Source organism: Rattus norvegicus, chromosome 1, assembly GCF_021556685.1.
Source record: "Rattus norvegicus strain SHRSP/BbbUtx chromosome 1, alternate assembly SHRSP_T2T, whole genome shotgun sequence".
In the NCBI taxonomy this organism is placed as follows: domain Eukaryota; kingdom Metazoa; phylum Chordata; class Mammalia; order Rodentia; family Muridae; genus Rattus; species Rattus norvegicus.
Window position 1 is genome coordinate 238,784,545 of NC_141534.1, and position 25,519 is coordinate 238,810,063.

General features: G+C 42.6%; 1 protein-coding gene across 2 annotated transcripts in view; it reads right to left on the reverse strand.

Moving 5' to 3' along the window:
* Window positions 1–25,519, reverse strand: part of Glis3 (GLIS family zinc finger 3) — a 423,182-nt gene that overhangs the window by 43,308 nt on the left and 354,355 nt on the right. For both annotated transcript variants that reach the window (NM_001432483.1, NM_001432482.1), the window contains 1 exon segment: window positions 17,047–17,188. In NM_001432483.1, coding sequence (NP_001419412.1) covers window positions 17,047–17,188 — 142 coding nt within the window.

Here is a 25,519-nt window from a genome sequence, read left to right on the forward strand (position 1 = left end):
ACTGATCTTTAACTAATGTTTTCAGTCTGAGTACCTTCCGGCTTCTCACAGACCTGACTGCTCCCACATCTACTTACTGACAGGCGTTACCTAGGTACTTCCAATCTTAGGAAGAGAGTGTCCATGTTGGAGTGGAACTGTGAGGTTAGTCACAAAAGGAAAAAAAAATTCTTTCTGTACTTACTCAAAAATTATTTCCACAGTTCAACTAGTGGAGTGTACAATGTGGCCCACCGATCAAAGCCTAAAGAAAACAGATCCCTCCAGAACTCAGACAATATTAACAAAACGGTGGTGACCACATCAACCGGACACAGACTGCCCCTGGGGGCAGCTTTCATTGTCCTGTTACCTTGGGGGTCAGTGCTGTCTCCAAAGCTTGAAGGGGGCTTTTCTGTGAACTTCCAGACATGGCTGGTGATTGACAGCTGGAACAACTGATTAGGCACAGCAAAGAACAAACTAGAAAACGCTTATTGCTTTTGTGATTAAGTGGTGGCGAACTCCCCAAGGAAATAAAGCCTAGTGAAGCAATGAATGCATGAACTCTGCCTGCTGCCCAGAGCCAGAAGCCCTCTTCCCTACTGCTGCGGACTTTTTCATGGGGTCTGGCTTATGGCTGACCTCAACCTTGTCTCCTCTAGTAACAGGCAGAGGTGGCTCTGTGATCCATGTGACTCTCAGGCCCTCAGGGCTGGTGAAGTCTAAGCTTCCACCTTAAACTATTTCAGTTAATCAGGGTCAATCAGCACCTTTATGTCCAAATAATGACTATTAATCTATTATTCCTAATAGACAGGACACCTCTGGGGATATTTCACCTGTGAGGTATTTACCACACAAACAGAGGATGCAAAGAGTACTTTAGGAAACCCAAATAAAGACTACTTGCCCTGGGCCATTCTGAGGTTACTACCCACATCACTTCCTGACGATGTTCATCATTCAGAGGGTGGGCACAAAGACTTTCCTGTCAGTCTGAGGCATACAGAATTAGCAAGCATAGACAGGCCTCGTGCAGTATAAGCCTGTAATCCTAGCTGATAGGGAGAATGAAGTAAGAGATCTCAAGTTCAAGGCTTGCCTGGGCAGTTTAGGGAGACTATCTGAAACAAAAATCAAAAGAGGAGGTCGTGGATATAGCTCGGTGGGCAAGTCTTTGCCTGGCAACACAGAAACAGGTAAAACTCACAGTGCAGCAAAGAACAGCCAGCATGTTTCCTTGTTCAAAATGATGGGAAGCTACCCTTGTTCTCTGAATATCTGATAACCCAAGAGTTAAGGAAGTAGACATACTGATTCACTAGATCTTGGGCTGAGGCATGTTGAGATTCTAAATGTCTAGGACTCTCAAAGTGGACCAGGTGTATCCATGATGTAGCAGGGCTACACTAGGTCTCAGGACCATTCTGTCTGCCTCCTTCTCCATATTGGGGGACTCGCAGTTATGACTGATTGGATAGTTATCATGTGCCAAGGACTCACAAACATTTGCCCTTCACTGATTAGGCTCGGGCCCTAATCTGGTTCCTGGTTCGGTGACTTGGCTACGGTCCCCTGGAAAGTAAATAGTGAAGGTGATATTCAAACCAGGAAGTAAGATTTCAGGTCACAAGTCCCTAACCACCATCTTGCATTGCCTCTCAAGTACCAGGCGGATCAGAAACAAGGTGCAACCAAGTCTAGCATTGTGCTTGAAAGGCCTCTTAGAGTAGAAACACTCCGGTGGCTACCACACGCTCAGTGAGAATGTCAAAAATAACACTCTATGTGTCTGTCCATTCTCAGCCCTTGATGAGGGAAATTTTCCAGCTCTGAAATTTAATTCAGTAAAGAAATTAACTGAATTGTTTAGTTTGGAATACAAATAGCTGGTAAGAAATGTGCTTTTTTTTCCCAAGTAAAGATTTCAGATCCATGTCAGAGGCATATTGATCCACAGGTACGGAAAGGAGAGAGGCTTGCAGGGTGATTGGTGAGCAATCAGCCGTACGTGCCCTTTACTGCGGCAAGCAGGTTCTCCTGGCCGTGGATAACGTGCCACCAGAAGATTTACTGTGTCTGTAGAGACTTCTGACTCCCTTGTAAGCCTGTGCTTGGGGGGCATACATGACCTCTGAAAAGCCCCTAGCACGGCTCTGGCCTGTCCTCACCAGAAGGGCATCAACCTTATCCCAAGATGGTGATGCTCACTTGTAATGAATGTCAGAGCCATGTTGGGCTCCTGAGAAATGGCATTAATTGCTTGGTGACTAGCACAAGGGGAGGGAGTCTGGGCTGACCATTCATCTCTTGGGCAGAATTTCAAGGGTCAAGGCACAGAGGAACAGACTAATCGATGAGACCAAGGCAAATTGGTTCTCAAAGAGACATTAACAAGAATTAGAGGGTCTATATGAAAGGTGAGCTTAATCTTGTCTATTTCTCACTCCCAAGAGGACAAATTTAGAGCTGGGGGGAGTTCGATAAGCCATTTAACTGCAATGGAAATTTTGGCTCTTTTGGCCTCATCAGAAAGCAAGCACTCAAGACAGATGGTGTCAGCATGGTGCAGGAGACCGTGCACACAATGGGAGTCACATGGACCTGGATTTGAAGTTTAGCCTTAGAGATTGCCAGGTGTTTCTTTATCTCAAAAAGAATAATACTCCACAGGACTACATGGAGAAATTTAAAAGGCCGAGTACTGGCTGGAGAGATGGCTCAGCAGATAGCATAACATTCTGGCGCTCTTGAAGAAGGCCCAGGTTTAGTTCCTAGAACCCACACCGGAACCAGGAAATGTCTGCAACTCCAGTTCTAGGGGATCAACATTCTCTTCCTGCTTCTGGGAACAACGCACATCGGCACACAGTCATACAAACATACATGCAGTTGGAACACTGATGTATAGAAAATAAAATGAGATTAAAAGCACATAGCACGAAGGCTGAATTATGGGTATATGCTTACAGAACGTTCTTCATCATTTGACTATATTACTGCCATTAATCCAATCTTAACAGCATTGTGGAATCACAAAGACATGCACTGCTCCAAACAGTAACTATCTAATAAAGCTTTCCTTTCTAAACCCAGGTGGAGAGAACTGCACATAAACGGTATACTGGAGTCCTTCACAATGGAGGAGTTTATGCAGCCTCTTTAATCAGCTTTTTACTGTTCAATATTTTTATGTATGCACTATAAAATGTTTGGGTCCCAGAACAAGTCCTGATAGGGTTAAAATGTGCTTTACTTTGAAGGGGTAACATACACCTTTGCAATAAAACCCATAATACATTTCAGCTTAGAAGATAACAAGTCATTTTCATGCATGACTGCACTTCGTTAAGGAGCGAAAATGGGCTGTTACTAAAATGTCAACACAATTGTCCCTCTTGAAGCTTAGTTTATCTGGAAGTATTTTACATTTCCAGTGCTTCTTTTTGTTTGTTTTTCCTCTCCAGGAGCATAAAGATCCAGCCTTAGTTAATTTTCAGAATTCAAAGGAAGACTTCCCTTTAGACATGCTGGGGAAAACAGCCAATATTAAGAGTGTTCAGATATCTGGTCCCCAAGAGTGAAAATTTAAGTCCAATACCATCTGCCGTTCTTCACTACACCTCAAAGCAATTTAATTGCAGCGTCATCCGATGGAAACCGCCCTCCTGACCTAAATTCACACACCAGAAAGAGTTTTCTAGCAGGGAAAATGCCTGCCAGGGTAATTTGCTGGGAAGGCTGTGTTTGATTCTAAAGTTAATTGGAGAACGGGAGAGACCTCAGTTTATGCTAATCCTTGTTGCAGATGAGAAGGGGCGTTTCCTTTTTTCCTTTTCCCCTAATGTCAGGGCACTGTCCCCTCTGCCTCTCTCATCAAGAAGGGCGTCATCCTGCAGCCACATTCCACCTGTGTCAGGAGAAAGCCGCTTCTTAAGACTTTGCACATTCATCCCTCTAATCTTCCCCTTCTCCCTGCAGCATGAATAATTTTAATATTGCCAATCACTAAAAAAAAATCTATTCTTCCTGCCTGTCTCTCTCCCCGCTCTACTTTGCAGTGTGGAGTGTCATTATCCAGCAGCCCTGATAAGAGCACAATGAAACAATCCCTTCTCAACCGAGTTGGGTGACTGTCACACTTAAGTGACACCACCCGTACTTCCCTGACATACTACCCTCAGCTAATTGATGGCAAACAATGACAACTGTCTCCAGTGCTCTAAGACAAAGGAAACCCACACGTGTCACCTGACGGGCGGGCGAGCTACCAGGTAATGGATAAACAGATGTGTTAGGGGGCTGCTGGATTTAGGTAAGCGGTGGCAGAGCTCTGAAGAATGTACCTATTAGCTTTGTGCTTAAGAGCACTGCTGTTCGCTGGGGAACAGGAATAAATAAGGTGAAATGAGAATTTATTGATGTCTGGACACTTACATGAATATTCAGCTTCCCTTACAAACAGGTATTCTCCCAAGAGCTCCAAACTTCAGTGTAGGCAGCCCAATTACCTTTCTAGCTGGTGCAGCTAGATTTACCACCAGGAAAGAAGTTATTAGTGTTTGGTAGAGTATACATGCTTACAAGTCTTTCTGGAGTATACCATGATATGGCTGACGTCATTCACACGAATGCCAATGATTACCATTAGGCCTTCTGAAATACAGGTGTAATTAGCTTCTGTTCATGAAAGCTCCCGAAAACATCTGCACTTCAGAACAAAAACATTCTTTTCGACTCGAATGGCACTCCGCTGGAGCCAACATTTCAGGCAGCCTTCTCAGATCTCTCCAGACAATGCATGACACGTCAAACCTCAAATTACAGACTATGTTTCTACCAAGTATCACCCCTCTCCTACTTAGTCACCCCACATTACTCAGAAAAGTCAGTAGCACAGTGTGAACATGCAAACCATGCAGCCTTCCCTTCCGGCATCTGCATTTCCTCTCTGCCTGTGTGCTAGATTTTCACCCCCTTTCAGGTCAGAGTGGAAAAGCAGAAAGCAGGAAGGTGAAGCCGGCATGGCTAACTGTTCCTTTTGGTAATTAAAAAGTCCCCATCTCTGTATATGTAGTAAAGCTGGACTTATTCATAACTAATAATAACCACTTTAGGAAAACCTATCTGATCTCCTCACCCATCGCTATGCAATACCAAAGGTGGGGTCATGGAGACCAATTTGATTTTGATTGTTTCTTCTACCCAAATAAACTGCTAATCTATGGACTCTTTGAGGAAGCCCCTCTTTCCTGGATGCATAGAAATTAGTAACAACAGTCCTCTACAGATGCTGCTGCTCTCTCTCTTCAATTATTACTAGCCTAAGGCAAAACTACACAATGGAGTCGGTTTTGTTTGTGGCTGTTTCTTCCTTTTCCATGCCTTGTTCTCAAAGACTTTCTTTACCTTCTAGTTTACTTGACTCCCAAGCAGACATTAATTTTTTTTAATCATGAATTTACATTCACAACAAGATTTTGGGAAGAATTTTGGTTTAGTAATTTTTCTTATCTGGGACCAGACACTTACACCGACTGTCTATTGTGAGTCCTAATATATTCTGAGGAAGCAGGTATCTTTGCTGTTGGAATAGGACCAAGTGGGTCCCTCAAGTGTGTTGTTTCAATTTCTTGCTTTATTCCTGGGAATAAAGATGTGGACATCTAAGAGGGGCTTTAATTTTAAGAAACAGTCTGAGGTACTCTAGGGTCTAAAACACCTCCCCTTCCAGGAAGAACAAACGTTGACAGAGTAAAACTAAGCTGACTCCCAGATCTCACTGCCTAGAACCCAGACCTTCTCACATGTCGGCCACAGCATCCCTGCCAGCACACCCCTCAGATATTCTTCTACCTGATGACTTCAGGGATTACTCTGTCTGAGGGCCTCTACTCTCAGATTTCCAGAGACCATCCCACAAAAGATAAAGAATAAACTTGGTTTGCATCCCTTCAAGGCAGATGGCTTTGCTACCTACCATCTACCTCCATTGTTGAGCCTCATAAAGCTCTCTGCAAAGCCATGGGCTGGGAGACATCTGACGTAGCCACTAAATCTAAAAGATCATAGGGCCAGCCAAATTTCCACGCGTTCTGTGTTCTTACATCTAAATCCTCTTACAATGCATCTCCTCTGTAATTAATTTATTTCAGTAAATGCGTTTTATGGCTTCCCTCATTTCATTTGGTCATTGACAAATGTTCCAGATGTAAGTCTGAAGGTGAGGTCAATAAACCTGTTTTGCAAAGGACCAGAGAGTAAATGTGTTAGTTCTACAGACTAAGTGCGATGCCCTCAATTCTGTCTGCAGCTGTTCTCATCCAAAAATGTACTTTTGTTTGCATTTACCTTTAAAATTCTTAAAATCGCCTTTAGTTCTCTGGCTATGCAGGAACGAGAGGCAGGCCAGATGTGGCCTGTGGGCTGTTGGCTGATCTCCGGTGTAAAGAATTACCCATTGTATAGCAACTACAGAGAAAACACCCTTCACAGTATGATTAGAAAAAATAAGAATTATAAAAACTAAATTTGAGGTAAGAAAATAGCCAGAAATAATTTTATAGATGCTGCGGACTAAGTTTTGAGGTAAGTGACAGAGCCTGGAAGAGGGGATTTACAAAAGGCATCAGGAGAGACCAAGGCATCAATGGCAAAGCAATGGCTTGTGAAACTGCATTGGTCCAGCCATCAGTACGATTGTCTCTTTTCTGTACCTGCTTCCCCTTGCAGGTTCAGTGTTCATTAAGTCCACTCTTTTTCAAGCATGCATGGTGTTGGAACTCTGGACAGTCAGTCTAACCAGACTTAAACTCTGAGGCAATGGGACACCGTCTAATGCATAGATTTGAAAGTGGGACTTAGGATGATCTTCAAACTCCGTGGTCAAATCTTGTCTAGGCTTCTTGGAAGAAACTCTGTCTCTAAACTTTAGTGCTACCCAGAATACAAAGAGAGGCTAGAAGGGATGCTGGTGTCTGTCACAGAGGCCAACATGGCCTATCAACCTTTCTTTTAGCTTTTTAGCAAAGAGGGAGGGAGGGAGGGAGGGAGGGAGGGCGGGCGGGCAGGCAGGCCACTGAGAGCTTACAAGTTGCCAGCAAGCACTCTTTTATGCCTTTCATTCTCACAGAAGGCCTATGGAGTCAGGATTCTTAGTGCCACCTACCTACAAAAGGAAAGTCAACTGCTCTAAACACAATACCCAGCGGAGAGCCAGGAAGGGGCTTTAGCTTCAGTCCTACAGTCTTTCTGCATGACACGTGGTCTTCAAAGCAAAAGCAACCAAAGCACCGTTTTTTTTGTGCTCAAACCCTAGTAGCTGTCAAAACAAAATTTTGACGTTGTGTGTTTGGGGTTACCACCACCTAAGCGGTGATGAGTTTCTGGCTCCAATCTGTTTACCTTTAGAGCACCACAGTGCAGGCCCTCTGGGCAAAGGACTGAAATAGAACATTTAAGAATTCTGTTTTACTTTTCTCTTATTGTACTAAATGATACTGATTAAAATTTTAATTTCTCGAGGCTTTCTCCCCCCCACCCCATTTCTAAAAACAATGATGGCAAGTCATTTTTGTGCACCTGCTCCCTGTGCTTTTGTTCAGAACTGTAATACACACTTCCTAGTATTTGAGTACAGCCACAATTAGCACTAACTGATGGCGAGCACTTGCTGCCTCCTGAGAACTCCTAATGTCTTTAAGTTTAATCTCTGTAAGGGGAAAGTCTCTGTTGGAGGCAAGGAAGTGTTTCCACTTGTAAATGTTGTGCTTGAGCAGATTAGCTTCATGGACAGTAAGAGAGGTGTGTGTAAAACATGGTCAGTAATGGCATACGTTTGACTTTAAGAAGGAGACAGGGAATATTACCCACCCTTCGTGTTTGTAAAGGTATACCTCAAAGATGCCTGAAAATCCAAGCACAGAGAACCTGAGGACACTTCTCTCCCACTGACACTGGCCAACAGGTTAAAAAAGTTCTCATTCCTTAGATATGCTTGACATAAAGTCAGGCATTATGGTATGTATCTAGAATTATCTAAACTGGTGAGGCAGAGGAAGGAGGATTGCTGTAAGTTCAATGCTAGCCTGGTCTATATAATGAGTTTTAAGCTGGCCACAGTTACACAGCAAGACACTATTTTTTAAGGGGAGGGGAGTGTGGCACAAGATAAAAAAGTTAAAAAGTTTGGTATGAACCAACTTGGGTAAGAAATTCCTATGCAAGCTGATGATACCTTGTCCCCTTTAATAGTGACCAGCCACTTTCTATAGCTGTTCATTCCTAAAAGGTAGAAGAGATCACTCTGTTAACACTTTCAGAGGAAAGGATCCAGTGACACAAAACCTGTCACGTCATAGGATATGATAGCGCATTCACAGAAACACCAGGGTTAGACTCAACTCTGTAGTTCAAAGCTGACAGAGTGATAAATGATACGTAGGTAGATAGAAGACAGGCAGATGATAGGTAGATGATGGAAAGACAGATGGACAGACAGACACAGAGAAGGCAGACCTGAGCCATGAGCAGCCAAGTTCACCAAGGAACTGGGCTAGTGTACGAGGAGAGGGACAGGGTCTAGCTAGAAACAGTCCTGAAAGTGAGGCAAGTACAGCCTCAACTCAGCAGAAAGACCAAGACTCCAGAGAGGTACGCCTAACGTCCATTAGTGTGGTTGGAAGGGTAGCCGTGGTTTAAGGCATGGTTGGGGCAATGACCATAGCAAGGGAGACACTGTAAGGGCCAACCCCAGAGACAGAGCCTTGGGTTAACATGGAATGGATACACATCACCATACGTAATCTTGCTTCGACACTGTAATTACTGAAAAGTATCTCAAGCTGCAGGTGAGTTAATTCAATAATGTCCTTCAGTTTAGAGGCCCATGCTATCCTTAACCTTTCCTTACAGTGTCCATGCAACAGTAAAAAGGGGTTCTCACTGTGTCTACAAACACCAAAACTATGTAGTTCTTAAGAAAAGAAAACCCTTGGGGCTGGGGATTTAGCTCAGTGGTAGAGCGCTTACCTAGGAAGCGCAAGGCCCTGGGTTCGGTCCCCAGCTCCGAAAAAAAGAACCAAAAAAAAAAAAAGAAAAGAAAAGAAAACCCTTTATGCTTCAGACAGAAGAGACTCGCTTACTCTTTCTTTCTTTCTTTCCTTAGAGGCTAAATCGAATTGAACTAGTGAGTCAGAACTTTGGACCCCTTTTTGGCTCACAGTCACAGCCACAAAAGGTGTAAAGTCTTTCCCATTTTTAATTCTGGCCTGGATTTCATCTTGCCATCCATCTGTTCTTTCAGACCTCCTTGATACTGACTGCAAAGCAGAAATAAATAAATGGCCCTTATCACATTCGACCTGATGACAAAATAATATTAAACCAGTAGTGGCATCAGGGGGATAAATGATAACACAAAGACAAGCAAGACCGTCCCCGGTGGGGACAAGGCCACAAGTGGTGAGCCTTACTTCTCTGTCTCCTCTTCCAGAAGGTGTGGTATGCTTATATAAAAACGAGGCATATACTTTTAAAGTCTGCCCTTCATCCTCAGTCATGGCCACACTGTCTACCATGAGCTGAGTAGACTTCTCTTTCACCTGTGCCACTGCCACTGTCATGATCTGCTCCAATCCAAGGACTTAAGTGGTTATGGACCAAATGTTCTGAAACAGTGGGCTGGAATAAGTCCCTCGTCCTTTGACTGTCCTCTCATAGGTATCCTGATGACAGCGATGTAAAAGTAACCAACACCGCACTTTCTTATTGAAGGAAATCAGGAGCATTTTTCTAACTTCTAGCTCTTAGGAATTAAACTGCTTGTTCATGTGCAAAAACATGTTTTTACAGCAAAGACCTGTGCATGTTGGATAACTTGAGTGATTCAGTTTAATCTTGCATGAAAAACCAGCAAGAACACAAGGGAATATGTGACAAAAAAAAAAAAAAAAAAAAAAAAAAACTAACCCCGAAGCACCCAATTTAGCAGTTTGCAAACATATAAGGGTAGTAACAGCTGTAACAGTTCCATACATGTCAGAGTGACCTATGCTGCCTGGAAACCAACATTTTAATTTTCTTTAATGGAGTGTGTATAATAAAAGCTCACACTTTTTTTTATTAAATTGAGTATTTCTTATTTACATTTTGAATATTATTCCCTTTCCTGGTTTCTGGGCCAACATCCCCCTAGCCCCTCCCCCTCCCCTAATAAATGGGTGTTCCCCTCCCCATCCTCCCCCCATTACCGCCCTCCCCCCAACAATCACGTTCACTGGGGGTTCAGTCTTAGCAGGACCAAGGGCTTCCCCTTCTACTGGTGCTCTTACTAGGATATTCATTGCTACCTATGAGGTCAGAGTCCAGGGTCAGTCCCTGTATAGTCTTTAGGTAGTGGCTTAGTCCCTGGAAGCTCTGGTTGCTTGGCATTGTTGTACATATGGGGTCTTGAGCCCCTTCAAGCTCTTCCAGTTCTTTCTCTGATTCCTTCAACGGGGTCCTGTTCTCAGTTCAGTGGTTTGCTGCTGGTATTCGCCTCTGTATTTGCTGTATTCTGGCTGTGTCTCTCAGGAGAGATCTACATCCGGCTCCTGTCGGTCTGCACTTCTTTCCTTCATCCATCTTGTCTAATTGGGTGGCTGTATATGTATGGGCCACATGTGGGGCAGGCTCTGAATGGGTGTTCCTTCTGTGTCTGTTTTAATCTTTGCCTCTCTCTTCCCTGCCAAGGGTATTCTTGTTCCCCTTTTAAAGAAGGAGTGAAGCATTCACATTTTGATCATCTGTCTTGAGTTTCATTTGCTCTAGGCATCTAGGGTATTTCAAGCATTTGGGCTAATAGCCACTTATCAATGAGTGCATACCATGTGTGTTTTTCTGTGATTGGGTTACCTCACTCAGGATGATATTTTCCAGATCCAACCATTTGCCTACATGAATTTCATAAAGGCATTGTTTTTGATAGCTGAGTAATAGTCCACTGTGTAGATGTACCACATTTTCTGTATCCATTCCTCTGTTGAAGGGCATCTGGGTTCTTTCCAGCTTCTGGCTATTATAAATAAGGCTGCTATGAACATAGTGGAGCATGTGTCTTTGTTATATGTTGGGGCATCTTTTGGGTATATGCCCAAGAGAGGTATACTGGGTCCTCAGGCAGTTCAATGTCCAATTTTCTGAGGAACCTCCAGACTGATTTCCAGAATGGTTGTACCAGTCTGCAATACCACCAATAATGGAGGAGTGTTCCTCTTTCTCCACATCCTCGACAGCATCTGCTGTCACCTGAGTTCTTGATCTTAGCCATTCTCACTGGTGTGAGGTGAAATCTCAGGGTTGTTTTGATTTTCATTTCCCTTATGACTAAAGATGTTGAACATTTCTTTAGGTGTTTCTCAGCCATTCGGCATTCCTCAGCTGTGAATTCTTTGTTTAGCTCTGAACCCCATTTTTAATAGGGTTATTTGTCTCCCTGCAGTCTAACTTCTTGAGTTCTTTGTATATTTTGGATATAAGCCCTCTATCTGTTGTAGGATTGGTAAAGATCTTTTCCCAATCTGTTGGTTGCTGTTTTGTCCTAACCAGTGTCCTTTGCCTTACAGAAGCTTTGCAGTTTAATGAGATCCCATTTGTTGATTCTTGATCTTAGAGCATAAGCCATTGGTGTTTTATTCAGGAAATTTTCTCCAGTGCCCATGTGTTCACGATGCTTCCCCACTTTTTCTTCTATTAGTTTGAGTGTATCTGGTTTGATGTGGAGGTCCTTGATCCACTTGGACTTAAGCTTTGTACAGGGTGATAAGCATGGATCGATCTGCATTCTTCTACATGTTGCCCTCCAGTTGAACCAGCACCATTTGCTGAAAATGCTATCTTTTTTCCATTGGATGGTTTTGGCTCCTTTGTCGAAAATCAAGTGACCATAGGTGTGTGGGTTCATTTCTGGGTCTTCAATTCTATTCCATTGGTCTATCTGTCTGTCTCTGTACCAATACCATGCAGTTTTTATCACTATTGTAAAAGCTCATTCTTAACAACAACAGCAACAAACCAAAAAGCAAAGAATCAAATGAGCCTTTTAAAGGATTCCACAGTGAGCAACCCACGTGCCCTACAAACTCATACTCTAATTGCCCTCTACAAATTCAAATTGGGTTGTTGAAAGAACTCATACATTGTGAGTCAAGACAATGGATTTCAAAGTGAGCAACTGGACAGAACCCCACATAGCCTTGGAACTTGTTAGAATAATCTAGCAGAGACTGAAAAACGTTGGGTTTGTTCCGAACTATGGAATTGGAAATTCCAGGGATGTATTCAGAAAACTGCATTTTCACAAGGCCTTCTGCTGTCCTTATACACACTAGTGGACCACCTCAGGTTTAAGGAGGATGGAACTCTACATCAGGGGCATTAAAACCCATCGAGGACATGAGGTTTGCTCCTATGGTCACAATCACAGATAGCAGATGTTCTATATCAGAGGTTCTCAACCTTCGTAATGCTGTGATCCTTTAATACAGTTCTTCATACTGTGGTGACCCCCTCCCAACCATAAAGTTATTCTCATGGCTACTTCATAAGTATAATTTTGGTATTGTTATGAATCATAATGCAAATATCCAACATGCAGGGTGGTATGTGGTATGTGACCCCTATGAAAAGTTCCTTCAATCTCCAGAGGTGTCAGGACCCTCAGGTTGATAAGGTGTTATGGATTCAGATGACAACCTGAGAAGCCATCAGGAGAGGCATCATGAAAGCACTGTCAGATATTTCCTTCATATTCCTTTTGTCTCCATTCCCTTCTGTCCACCCCATTCCAAAGTTTCTTCCCTTTGTAAATTACAAGCATAACAGTGCTTCCAAAGATAATGCAAGATACAGTTGTGTGTTTTACAATGCTCTGTGTCTTTCTGAAGACTTTAATGGAGGTTACATTCATCTTTCCCAGCTCTTTCCTATAAAGTTTAACCTACTGGGAAATTTGTGTGTCAGTTTAGAACCCTCTAATGAACACCCTTGTAAATTAACAACCATTTTTTTTTCTGAAAAGAGACCATGGGAGGCTCTTTTACAGAAAATTATGCCTAACATTTACAACTTTCTAAGAAGCTATCCAAAGACAGCCAATATACTCAATCTAAGAATGTAGAAAGTATATTAAAACATGTAACACGAGATTATACTAAAATGAAACACTATTCATAAAGCATGTTAACACAGTGCTATTTATTACAGAAACTGATATCATTGCAGAGGAAAAGCTTCCTTCTCCTAGCAATATAAAACTTTATAAATTAACTTCCTATGTTTCCTTCTTTATGCTTATATATTATTGGTATCAGAACAAAGGGGGAGCTTTTGTCCCCCTGAAAAGCTTAAAGTAACACTAAAATATGAATATTCAATAGGGCTTATTAGCTCTAAACATAAGGATTACTTTATAACCCAACGGAGTCAGTACCATTCTTGAATCTCTTCGGTTTCTGCCACAATAGCTTTCCATTTCACAGTAGTTTCTGTGGGATGTGACTCTCTCAACCATCTCGTCAAAGGCCTGTAGTGTCAGGAGCATGTCCTGCATGGCCATCTCTCCATATAACAAGCAGGCCTCATCTCCTCTGTGTCCCCTGACTGCATTCATTTGTAACTTTAGCCCCACTGATCAGTAGCTCTGAGCCAGTCCCAAGGATTTGGGTTTCTGGTGGATGATTCTAATGTCTAACACCAAGGCTATGACTAAAGTCATAGGTTCACCAAAATCAGCTCATACTGAGGCCAGATAGTTACAGCTGGGCTTTAGAGGGAGCCAGTACTTTTGTGGCCACATGGGTCAGATCATTTACCTGTGGCATTCTTTGTTTGTACAAACCCAAACCCTCGGCTAAATCAGCACAGGACTCTTGGTCCATGCTGCTGTAAACCCATGACATTTAGACTTTCCTCCTTCGTTAGTGCATTTATAGGAGCTGGGCTTTATATGGGTCCTAACGCGATGAACAGGGCATCACACTTGGACCAGCTAGGAAACCTCCTAACAGATTCTCAAAAAAATTTTCGAGATTGACCTAGGCCATAGTCTCTGAAAAACAAAATAGAAATGATCCACTCTTCAGGGCTTTCTCACCACTGCCCCTGCCCCCGGGGCCAGCTCAGCAATAGGCCTGGGGAGCCCAGGAATTTTCCAAGAGTGAGAAAGTAAACGGCACAATTTTAAATCATCCTCACAGCATGCGCTCAAGTCTATTTCATCCTTTTAAACAAAACACTGTTTTCTCTGACAAAGATAAGTTTTCTTAGGCAATCCATTCTGATCAGCCAGTCTTGTCAATCTGAGAAGTCTGCTTCAATAAAGGAAGTAGATACTTCAGGATATACTGGATTTCTGTGTATCAGAACTGCCATTTTCCCTGTACATCTTAATCCCATACACATGAATCCTGTGACATCTGAGGGATGACGGAGCTCAAAGCGGTAGTTAAGTTAAGGGCTTCCTCTCCTACACCCGCACACACTCAACAGGTTTCCATAAACATACTTTATGCTAAATCACTTCTCTAGCAACTAAAGGCATACATAACCATTAAGCAAGTACTTTCTTGACTTGCTGCAGCTCCCTGATTTTTATTAACAGAATCTGAAGAGACCATCCAAGTACTTTGTGAAGAGCTGGTGATAAAAACCCAAGGTCTTACACATGCTAGACAAGCTCTCCACCATTGAACCATACCCTGGCCATCTCAAAGTATTTCTACCACGAAGCCAAGTGTTGAGTCCATCAAGTAGACCTAACAATTCTGGTTTCACGTCTAACTAATTGAGGAACAGTGCCCCGCATGCCTTTGGCACATGCCATGGGTTGGTATGCGTCTGCAGAGCTTTAACCCATGTGCAGCTGGCATACACATGCACTCTTCACTGTGCATGTCTAGAGCTTAACAAAGAAGGCATGGGAGGTTGCTTTTATAGTTTTTCTCCCTGTCTGGTTTTGCCTCTCGGTTTGTCGCCTATTCAGCAACTCGAAAGACATAATCAATTATTTAAAAATAATTCAGAAGCCAAGAAAGTACACTAGCACCTACAGAAAGTACGGAGAATAAACTTTGACACGTATGAGCTACCTGGGGAGGTAAACTCGCAGGGAAATGCCGGAAGGGTGGTGCCTACCTACTTCAAGTGTTCTCAGGGGCAGAAAATTTGCCAACTGCAGAACGCAGCACTGATGGCCACGGCAACACACACCTCCTGGTCTGGTGTTACCTCTCTTCACTACGGCTGGAGGCTCAAAAGCAAGAGCTCACCATCTTCATGAGAACCAAAGATAGAAAAGTATCCCGGATGACAAAGCCATTTCAAACTAAAACTAAACCTGAAAAAGTTGAAGATTCTAAAACTTTAAAAATAGTACCAGGCATGTAAAAACATACATCCAGTCCAACATGAGAGCTGAAAATGAACTGTATGCTAGATGCATACAACATAGACGTTTTCCATAGTGGCAGGTGTCATAGCAGCCAAAATATGGGACAAGACTGACCAATCGCCACGAAGTGTTGCTATTATATGTGGGTTCTCAGTCCCTTCTGATTTACCTTTGACCTTAACTTCTGAGTTCCAGATCTTTAGCAAGGAATCGTCATTGGCTGAAAAAGGACAGGGATGGTGATGGTTTGTTTTAACTATATTACTGATTCGTTTAATGGGTTAGAATAAATGTTCATGTGCCAGCAATATGTGAATCAAAAGCCCCTATGTAAACAAAAGCTAGTCATATCTTTTCACTTATGTCTTATACAAAGGTTTTCAGTATGTATTGGTGGTGTCCTGCAGCAGACACATATATTTGATGAGGTATCTTTGCATCTTTTAAGTCCTTCACATAAGGTTTAATCAATTTCTCTGGATCTGAAAAAGATGAGGCGATGTTGTTTCAAAGAAAAAGTCCCTAAGCAACTGTTGAAGGTACCTTGATGCTAGCCCACTACGATTAATGACCATCTTGATGACTGATGCTCTTGAGTGACTGCCTACCGCCCTTTTCTTCTGCACTGGATCGTCTTGAGAACTGTCAAGCTTTACAAACCTACACAGGTATGTCTTTCTCCTATTCCACTGTATTGCACCAGGAAATTCTTCATTCTCTGTGGCTTATTAGTACTTCTCAAAAGGAAAAGAAGACAGCCAGCATGCTGCCAACCTGGCTATGGATTGAGATACAGATGGGAAGAAATAAGATTTGTGAGTCACTGAAAATGGAGAGTCTCATTGTCTACAGTGTGTTGCAAAAGCTACTCGATTTCTGATGGCTTGCAGCAAGAGTTTTCTGCATGTAAAGTAATAAGACTAATTATGTTTGCTCAAGTACCCCACCAGCAGGGTCTAGAAAATGCACTCAAACTGCAAGCTAAGGCAATCAAAGAAAAACAGTGCGTTTTGTTACTGCATTAAAATAATCTTTCCCTTTTTGTTGCAAGCTGCAATTGTTTTTTCTTTTTTCTCTTTTTCGGAGCTGGGGACCGAACCCAGGGCCCTGCACTTGTTAGGCAAGTGCTCTACCGCTGAGCTAAATCCCCAACCCGGCAACCTGCAATTTTATGAATATAGGGTCACCTACAATTCAAACCTAGGCAGAAGAGCAGAGATCGAAAGTGTCTTCCCTTCCTCTCCCATTGGTTGGGAGACTTTTACAAGTAGATTGGTTTGCTAATGTCCAAGTTTTTATATCAACTTGGGAATTCCATTCAAAATGGAGAAGTAATGAATACAGTTCCATTTAGAATCCGCGGTACCATTTAGGACGCAGTCTGCTGCTTGCTTCAAGACCAACCATTTCTTCTGAGTCTAAATAAGTAGGGCTTAAACTTCCTGGGAGGGGTGGGTGCTCCTACCTTCCGGCAGAAGTCCAGAACTAGATGAACTAATGTGTTATTCAACCTTGTTCTTTATGAAGGAAAAGAAGAGCTACTTTGCCAATCTGGCACAAGTCAGTAACTACAGGCCACGGACACAACCGAGTGCCGATGACTCTCAGGTGAACGGGACTCACTGTTGCATTCTTACCTGAATAGAGTTCAGGCCCAGGCCCTGGGGAGTGTCCCACGGTGCGATCAGCAGCATCTCTGGGGGAAGTGGCTGGCTGCAGAGGCTGCACAGCGAGGCAGTCTGTGAGGAGATCTGGATGGAGCTCAGTGCTGGACCGTAGCTGAAAGGAGAAAAGAGAGAGAAATAGAGAAAGCTGATCCTTAGAACACCTGTCTGTAAATGCTGTATCCTCTAAGCATTTGTGCAATTCGAGCCACAAATATGCATCAAGCATCCATGGAGAGACAGGCAGGAGTGAGTGGAACACAAAGTCAACAGAAGGGTCAGTTCTGCAGCCCTAGAACACCTGACAGGTGCTTTAGGAAACAGACCTTGATAGGTGCACTTCTGGGAGCCCGGCTTCCTGTTCTATTCTCATTTATGTTTGCTTAGTATCCACTCAAAAGTTATAATGATGCCAAAAACAAGCTCAAACAGGCTCTGCCCACACTACAAAGTACTTTTAAGGACAGAGATGCTGGCTCAAAAATATCCAGAAATCTCTACTGGATTTGACCCTTTAAATTTTACACAAGAGAAAAACACCCCAGCTAAAATTGAAATATACAGAAAGAATAAACAAAACCATTAATATCATCATCATCATCAACAACAGCAACAAACCCTGATACTTAGTGACATGAAAAAAAGAGGACTTTACATTTTCATTTAGTCACCTACAACAAAATCAATTTTATACAAGATTCACATGTAAAAATTAAACCAAAATGGAGTTATAATGTAGTATAGGTAAAAATTTACTTGATTCATTTTATAATGTGTGGGTGCTCATTTGTACAAGTGCTTATGCTTGTATGTCTGTGAGTGTGTGTGTGTGTGTATGTGTGAGTATGCATCTATGTGCCTGTGTGCATGTATCTATATGTGGAGTGATTTTGTGTGTTTACGTGTGAATGTGTACTTGTGTGTTAATGTGTACGTGTGTGTGCATCTGTGTGTACATGCACCTGTGTGTGTGTGTGTGTGTGTGTGTCTGTTTGCATGTGAATGTTTTTATACATGTGTGTAGACTGAAAAGAAGTCCTGGAATCCTCAGGTTACTGCCTACTTCTCTAACAGGGCTCAGAGGCTTGCAGTTCACCAGTCAGACCGCACTGACAACCAGTGACGTGCAGGGATTCTCCTGGAACCAACATTCCTGGGCTGGGATGACAAGCATGTACCATCACACCTGATTTTTTACATGGGTTCTAGGGGGTGAATTCAAGTCCTGCACACTGGTATAGCAATCAGTTTAAGAACTGAGACATCCACATCCCCAGTATCTTTACAAACACAAATTTTGTAAATAAAGCTTCGATGAAAAATTCAATGGAACATTTGGTGACATAAAAACACTAACCTAATTGTGTTAAAACATAGTGTTTAACAATCTAAAAACTGTGTTTGTTTAGAAATATCACAAGTGGTTATCTTCAGTATTCAAAAACTATATACAAACTGATTTCATAAAGGTAACACAAAGCCTTTAGACATAGGGTTGGAGTCTTCTTATTTCTCTGACAAATGCCTCTCTCGACTGTGGGAGCATTCACTGTCTTTATAAACTTTGATTCTTTCTGGGAAGACAAGGAACAACGAGAACAATTATAAAAAGGAGACGGCGCTAAATGCCAGAGAAAGTGACTTAGAGAAGAGCGGTCTTGAGGACATATGTGGGGGCTACTTGGGACTAATGCAGGGAACACATCCTCAGTTTAAAATTGGTAACACATTTGAGAAGAAGTGAAGCAAGGTGCCCCAGAGACTGGGTGTTGGCGGCTGGGGGAGCCTGCTTGCTTTGACATGTTCTAAACGATCCGTGGAGTGGTGAGGCGGGCACTGAGCAAGTCCGGGGAACAGAGAAAGACTATGTTAAGGGGAATGGGACAAAGGAGTGTACAAAGGGAAACTGTTACACACTGGGGCTTCTTCCTCTATAAATAGGTTGAAAAGAAGAACTCAAAGGGGTGATGTATATGCCACAATAATTACAGAAGTGGAGGTTGTGAATTCCAGGGGGCTGTGAAGAAGAAAGACATGGGAGAAGTTCGTGGTGGACATGATACAAGTATAGTATACATGTATGAACTTCTCATGTCTAAAAATGACAACACACATAAAATGAGTGCTTGGCATTATAACGGTACAGTGGTGTTAACCAACAGCTCTCTAGTTGGACTTAAGGCCCTCTCAAGAGGGATACCATGGGTAATACAGGAAACTCAAGTGCCAGTGAAGTCACAGATGTCGGAGAAGAACCTATGACCATCAGTTTACTAACCCGGCATAATCCCTACAACAGTGTAAGCATATGTCTTTGTACCCTCGTGTCTCATCAAAGAAACTTCTCTGCGCAATAGACAGACAATCAGAGAAAACCACAACCAATCAAAACAGAGAATAGTGGAGCCCAGTCCCATTGGCTGCCCTGCTAAAACAGTTTCACATCTAAGGCTCAGGAAACATTGCAGAAGAGGGGGCTGAGAGATTGCGAGGATCAGAGAGTTTGCTGTGAGACTGTTTCCTAATAAAATTGGTTGTTATAGCCATCAAGTCTCACCAATATGCCTGCCTAAAGATGAGCTGAACAATGACATCACCAATAAACACGCTCAGTGGATGGGGTAATCCCCTGAGGTCTCAACTCTCACACAGAACTACAGGCAACTAAGGACAGTGGAGAGGGGGAGAAACCGTCTTCTCCAGGGAAGGCGCACTAATTAGGTATCCAATAACGAATGATCGGCCCTGAAAACATACATGTAACATTATACTAAGCATGGTACATTTAGAAATATAAATGTATGTTATACATGCTATAGCAATTAATGAAAACGAGAGACCATACATTAGAAAAAGAGCAAGGAAGTACATGGGAAGGTTTGGAGGGATGAAAAAGAAGAAGAAATGATGCAATTATAACTTCAAAAATAGATTTTGGAAATGTCTTCATAAAAGCAATTCAGCTTTTGTTATGTATTTTATTTTTCCATTAACACATGTATAGTATTTTTAAAAATTCACTACACTTGCCAAGAAAGACCTTAATAGTGATTTATCAGGTGCAGATGTATGGCTCTCTGGCTAACAGCACTTGTTACTCCAACAGAGGACTTGGTTTTAGTTCCCAGCACCACACATGGTGGTTCCCAAGTATCTGTAACTCCAATCCCAAGGGATCTGACACCCTCTTCTGACCTCTGTGAGCACCAAGCACATACACAGTACACATACACACATACAGACAAAACATTCATACACATTCTCTGTCTCTGTCTCTCTCTGTCTCTCTGTCTCTCTCTCTCTGTCTCTCTCTGTCTCTCTCTCTCTCTCTCACACACACACACACACACTAGTAGATGAGTATGTTGGCACAAAATTTCTAGAGGGCATTAGTGAATATATTTTAAAACCCATAATCAAAATAATTTGGTTCTTCAACCTGTCCTAAGGAAATATCCAGAAATATGAAGGACAATGTTCACCCAAAGAAATATGTATACATTCTCCTAATGATATATAGTATGATTTAAAGCAATACCCAAAACTGGAAAATGTTTTTTTTTTTTTTTTTTTTTTTTTTATTAACTTGAGTATTTCTTATATACATTTCGAGTGTTATTCCCTTTCCCGGTTTCCGGGCAAACATCCCCCTCCCCCCTCCCCTTCCTTATGGGTGTTCCCCTCCCAACCCTCCCACCATTGCCGCCCTCCCCCCATAGACTAGTTCACTGGGGGTTCAGTCTTAGCAGGACCCAGGGCTTCCCCTTCCACTGGTGCTCTTACTAGGATATTCATTGCTACCTATGGGGTCAGAGTCCAAGGTCAGTCCATGTATAGTCTTTAGGTAGTGGCTTAGTCCCTGGAAGCTCTGGTTGCTTGGCATTGTTGTACTTGGAAAATGTTTTTTAATGTCCACAATCAGGACAACTAAAAAACAAAAATCACTCATTAAGTCACTGAACTACTACTTTGTTCATAAATCAAGATTTTGTATGCAAAATGGTAATAATAACATCCAACCCAAACAGAATCAGAAATGTAATTATTGAGCTCAGATTTACTTATAGCCATAACATTATGAATTTATTTATTCTACTTCTGACAATCTTCTCCTGTCTTCTAATTCTCCACATTGCAATGGTGGACTAGAGTCATTGTGCCAATTCAAGAGTGTCTGTGTGTGCGTCTTTCCCACAGCCTGATGATGTCAAACACATAGCTTGAAACTGGTCATGGTGAAAATATTTGCAATACAGAAGTTGGCAACTGCTCCACACTATGGCTTTCTCGTTAGTAGTGCTAACTGATCAATATCACCAGAACACTAATAAAGACTTTGACCTGAACTCTGAACACACATGAGCACAGACTGCTACCGGTGGATTCCTTTTCGTCTGAGTTCAGAGCTAGCTAGGTTCCTGGTGTGAAATGGAGGGAAGCTGGAGGGAGCATTCAGAGGTAGAGCTTAGCGGGAGTTCATTAGGCCTGGGATGGTGTTGTTCTCATAGATTGAGGTAGATCCTGTGGGACCCCAATTTATTTCTCAAGAAAGTAAGAGAAAGCCGAACCCTGAGTCGGTCTATGTTTTGTTTATCCTTTGAACATATGCTCCCCACTCTGAAACCACTTCCCATGTGACAGCCCAAGGGGCCCTCAGTTGGCCACCATGGCATCTGACTATTAAGGTCTCAAAAATGGTGAGCTACATGGACCTCTTTTACTAGAATTTTTTTTTATATCAATGAAAAGTAAGGTCAGACAGAGAAGACATGCATACACACACACATAAAATGGTACTTCTTAGATCTCAGTTGAGAGCAAATCTCTACCCAGACCATTGAGTATTAATACACGAGTATTAAGGCAACCCGAGGGGCAAGGTCATAAAGAAGGAGCATTTAGCTCACACAGCAATGAGATCAACACAACATCCTTAGCGTTGGCTATGGAACTTTTTGATCAGGACTGCCTATGTTAATGCCTAACCCTCTTAGGACCTTTAGAAGATATGTTTGTTATTTTCTTATGAACCTAACACATGCTGGGAAAAAAAACTGGAAAAAAATCAAGGCTTAGAATGAGTTCTGGTCATCACTTTTAATTTATCTTCCATCATTAAAATGTGATCTGGGGTGCACATGTTCTACTAAGGGCAGAAATGAATGCTTTCTGCTTTCGATTACCCACTACTCACTCCAGGGTTTTCCAGTTATCAGTACCAGTGAGATCTTTCCAAGGAATTTCATAGCCATGGGAATCCTGGCATGGAACACAGGCAATCTTCCTTAGCTTCAACAGCACTCGTGTTTTCTGGCAGCGTGATTCCACACGACTTCGTGGTGAGAGTTAAGTTAGTTTTCTCTAGGATTAGGCATGGTTCTAAAAAGTGCTTCTTAAATTAAACAGGCCTCAGAACATCAGGCAGGATTTCCAAAGGAAAGGTGCATGTGAATAGTGAGTCGTGAGAAGAAGTTGTATATCCAGTCCAGTTCCCAGTCTAGGAAAGGATCTTCCAGGTTGAAATGAAAGAGAAGGAAGACAGAGTCGAATCTCCTGAAGGGGTGTCCTCCAACCTAACGCAGTTTTATGTGGAAAGGAAAATTTCAAGTACTCATAAAAAATAATGTCCTAGTGTTCGCATCAACAACCTCTAAGCTTCTAGGGTTATATGGAAAAGAAACAGGGCACAGCTTAATTACGTCAGGATCATCGGTGAATATACGTCTCTGGATGGGCACAGGTCAGAGATTCCCTCGGGGCATTCCCGAGTTCCTACGTGGGAATGGTGCTGCGGCCCAAGGATGAGCCTTTAAAATTGCTCAAGAATCCTAATGAGCAGAGCTAGAAGTTTATTTGCTATAGAAAGAGGAAATGCTTTGTGGAGATGGGCTGATAAAAATGTAATATTCCTTTCATGTAGACGTTAAAAAATCACCATATCTTCTGTGTTTAGCTATGATGTTAAAGCATTTTTTTTCCATTGAAGCACAAGCTTCAGACCTCTAATTAGCAGGTTTCAGGAAAGGTCAAGGGAGGAGAAGATACAGACAAAGATGGGGAATGTTTTCCAGTCACTGGATAGACAGATGCTGCAAAAATAATTCAGTCAACATGGGGAGACCGTCGTGCCTTGTATCTTATGAAACACCTTGACAGATTCATGAGAATTCTTCTTGAGACCTTTGGACACTAGAAGTTTGGTGTTATCCACAGGGGAAAGCAATCATTAATCCCAGCATCATAAGTACTAATTATCATAAAAGATTCTTAAGTTCCCTATGTACTCATCTGTCTCTGTGAAACTCACAAAGATAAATGGCTGCGTGACGTTCAATTCTTGAAAACAATTTAGATTCCTATTCTTTTACGTGAATGAAAAAGAAATTTAAAATTTCCTACAAAGCTTCTTGTTGTTCTTAGGAAACAGCAAAGAGCTGACCAACCCCTGCCCCCACCCCGACTTCAGGGTCTTTACTGCTGCTTTGGATAGAGGAGAGATTTGAAGCTACTGATCATTAATTCTCCCCTTCAAAAGACCATGTGAGTGGTCCCCTGGAACCACTGCTTCAGCTGCCCTCACAAGACAACATGGCTCTACAATCCCACCTTTCCGTACCCTTCTCCTTCACTATGCAGTCCTTTCTTGGGCTTCCACAGGATTCAAGTGCCAGGTTAGGTTCTGGAGCCACAACAACCATCAGAACGAAGACACTCGCCTAAGGGTTTGCACTCTAGATTAGGAAGTTAAATAAATAGTAAACTCAAAATAAATTGTAGAGAAGGTAGTAAGTACTCTGGAAGGAAACGGAGAAAGGATGCCAGTGCGGATGGGCTGGGTACTTGGGAGAAACGGGAAGGTCTGAGGATGTTCTGGGACTTGCTTAGCCATAAAGGGCCTCGCAAACCTCTCCAAGGAGTGACGTTTCCATCACAGTACAATAAAGTGTCTTGCAGGGTTTCTGCCATCTTGTCCCAAGGAACTTAGCTCAACGTCTGTTTTTTGCTTGTTTGTTTTTGCCTTTTATTTTTAAAAGTCTAGAGTCTCCAAAGCTTTTCTTTGGGAGCTCACAGGTCCTCTGAAGCAGGGGTCCACAACAGCCAGTGCTGCATGCCAACTTGATTTGGCTATAGCCCTAGTTTTTCCATCAGACATGGGTCTAGATGATCCTGTGAAGGAACTGTGCATGGACTGTGGTCCATGTCCACTGATGGATGACCTTCAAGAGAGGGATTATCTTCTGCAAGTTGAGTAGGCCATGTCCAGTCAATGAAAGAGCAAAAGTAACCAGGTTTTACTAAAGAAGAGGAAGAGGAGAAGAAGGGGGAGGAGGAAGTAGAGGATGAGGAGGACTCATAATCTAAAGAGTCGGCACTCTGTCACAGGACTGTAGCATCCACTTCTGTCTGTGAACAACCGTCCTGCCAGCCTTCCTTCCTAACTCCTCACCTGCCAGAATGCACACTCAATTGAACCAGGTCTTAGTGTCTTCTTCTCTACAAACTGTAGACATACACCTCTCCCTACCTCTTGTGATTCTCTTCTAGTTTATCCAGGAGGTCATTAGCAGATTGTGATGCAAGGTATTCTAACAATGTCCTGGACACATTTTCTCACAGCTGTATATTTCTGACATCTGCCCCATAGGGAAAAGGATGTTCCTTTGGACTGGAGAAAGAGGTAATAAATGGAATGGACCACTTCTGCTCAGGTGTCCTGGTCTCGTTCCCTGCTTTGGCTGTGGTCTAATAACATGAGTGTGGTGAAGCCTGGCATTCACCATCCTAAGTACATGCACAGTGGTCCTTCCAAAGGCACCAAGTCTGCTCCTCCTGGATGAGAACCCCTGGTTCTTGGCACAGGTTCGCAATTACCTTGACATTCTGATCTTGAGATAAGATGACTTTGACCCAGGGGTGTCCTTAGAATGTCTCCTTTCTGTGTCCTCTGTTGCTCTCCTGCTCTTCTTCCTCCTTCCATAGCTTTCCTTCAGCTCCGGGGAACCTCCCCAAGTTAATAGGGATAACGTGTTTGTGTTTTTCTATGGCATTTTCTAGTGAGGAGGCCAAGGAAGCCTTCTGAAAGGCAGGGTTATGATGAACAGAGTCCTGAATGAAGTAAGAGAGCCAGATGTACACCTGAATATTCATGAAGAGGGAAGAAGTTGACAGGCCTGAAAACAGCTCTGAGAGGAGTGAGTAAAAAAACAAGAGGAGGATGTGGCACATACCCAGAGAAATGGCCAGGATTCAAGTGGACATGGGCCTTCAGAAACATAAAAAATTAGCGTTTGATTTGTGTGACTGCAAGACTATGGGAGAGGGCAAGCAGGAAGGCTAGATGTACTGTGAATACTGTGAAAACTGTATGGAAAACACACAGAACTGCTAAGGGAGTAGCTTTTACACGCTCCTGCTAAGGGGGTACCTGTTACACCATCTAAATGAG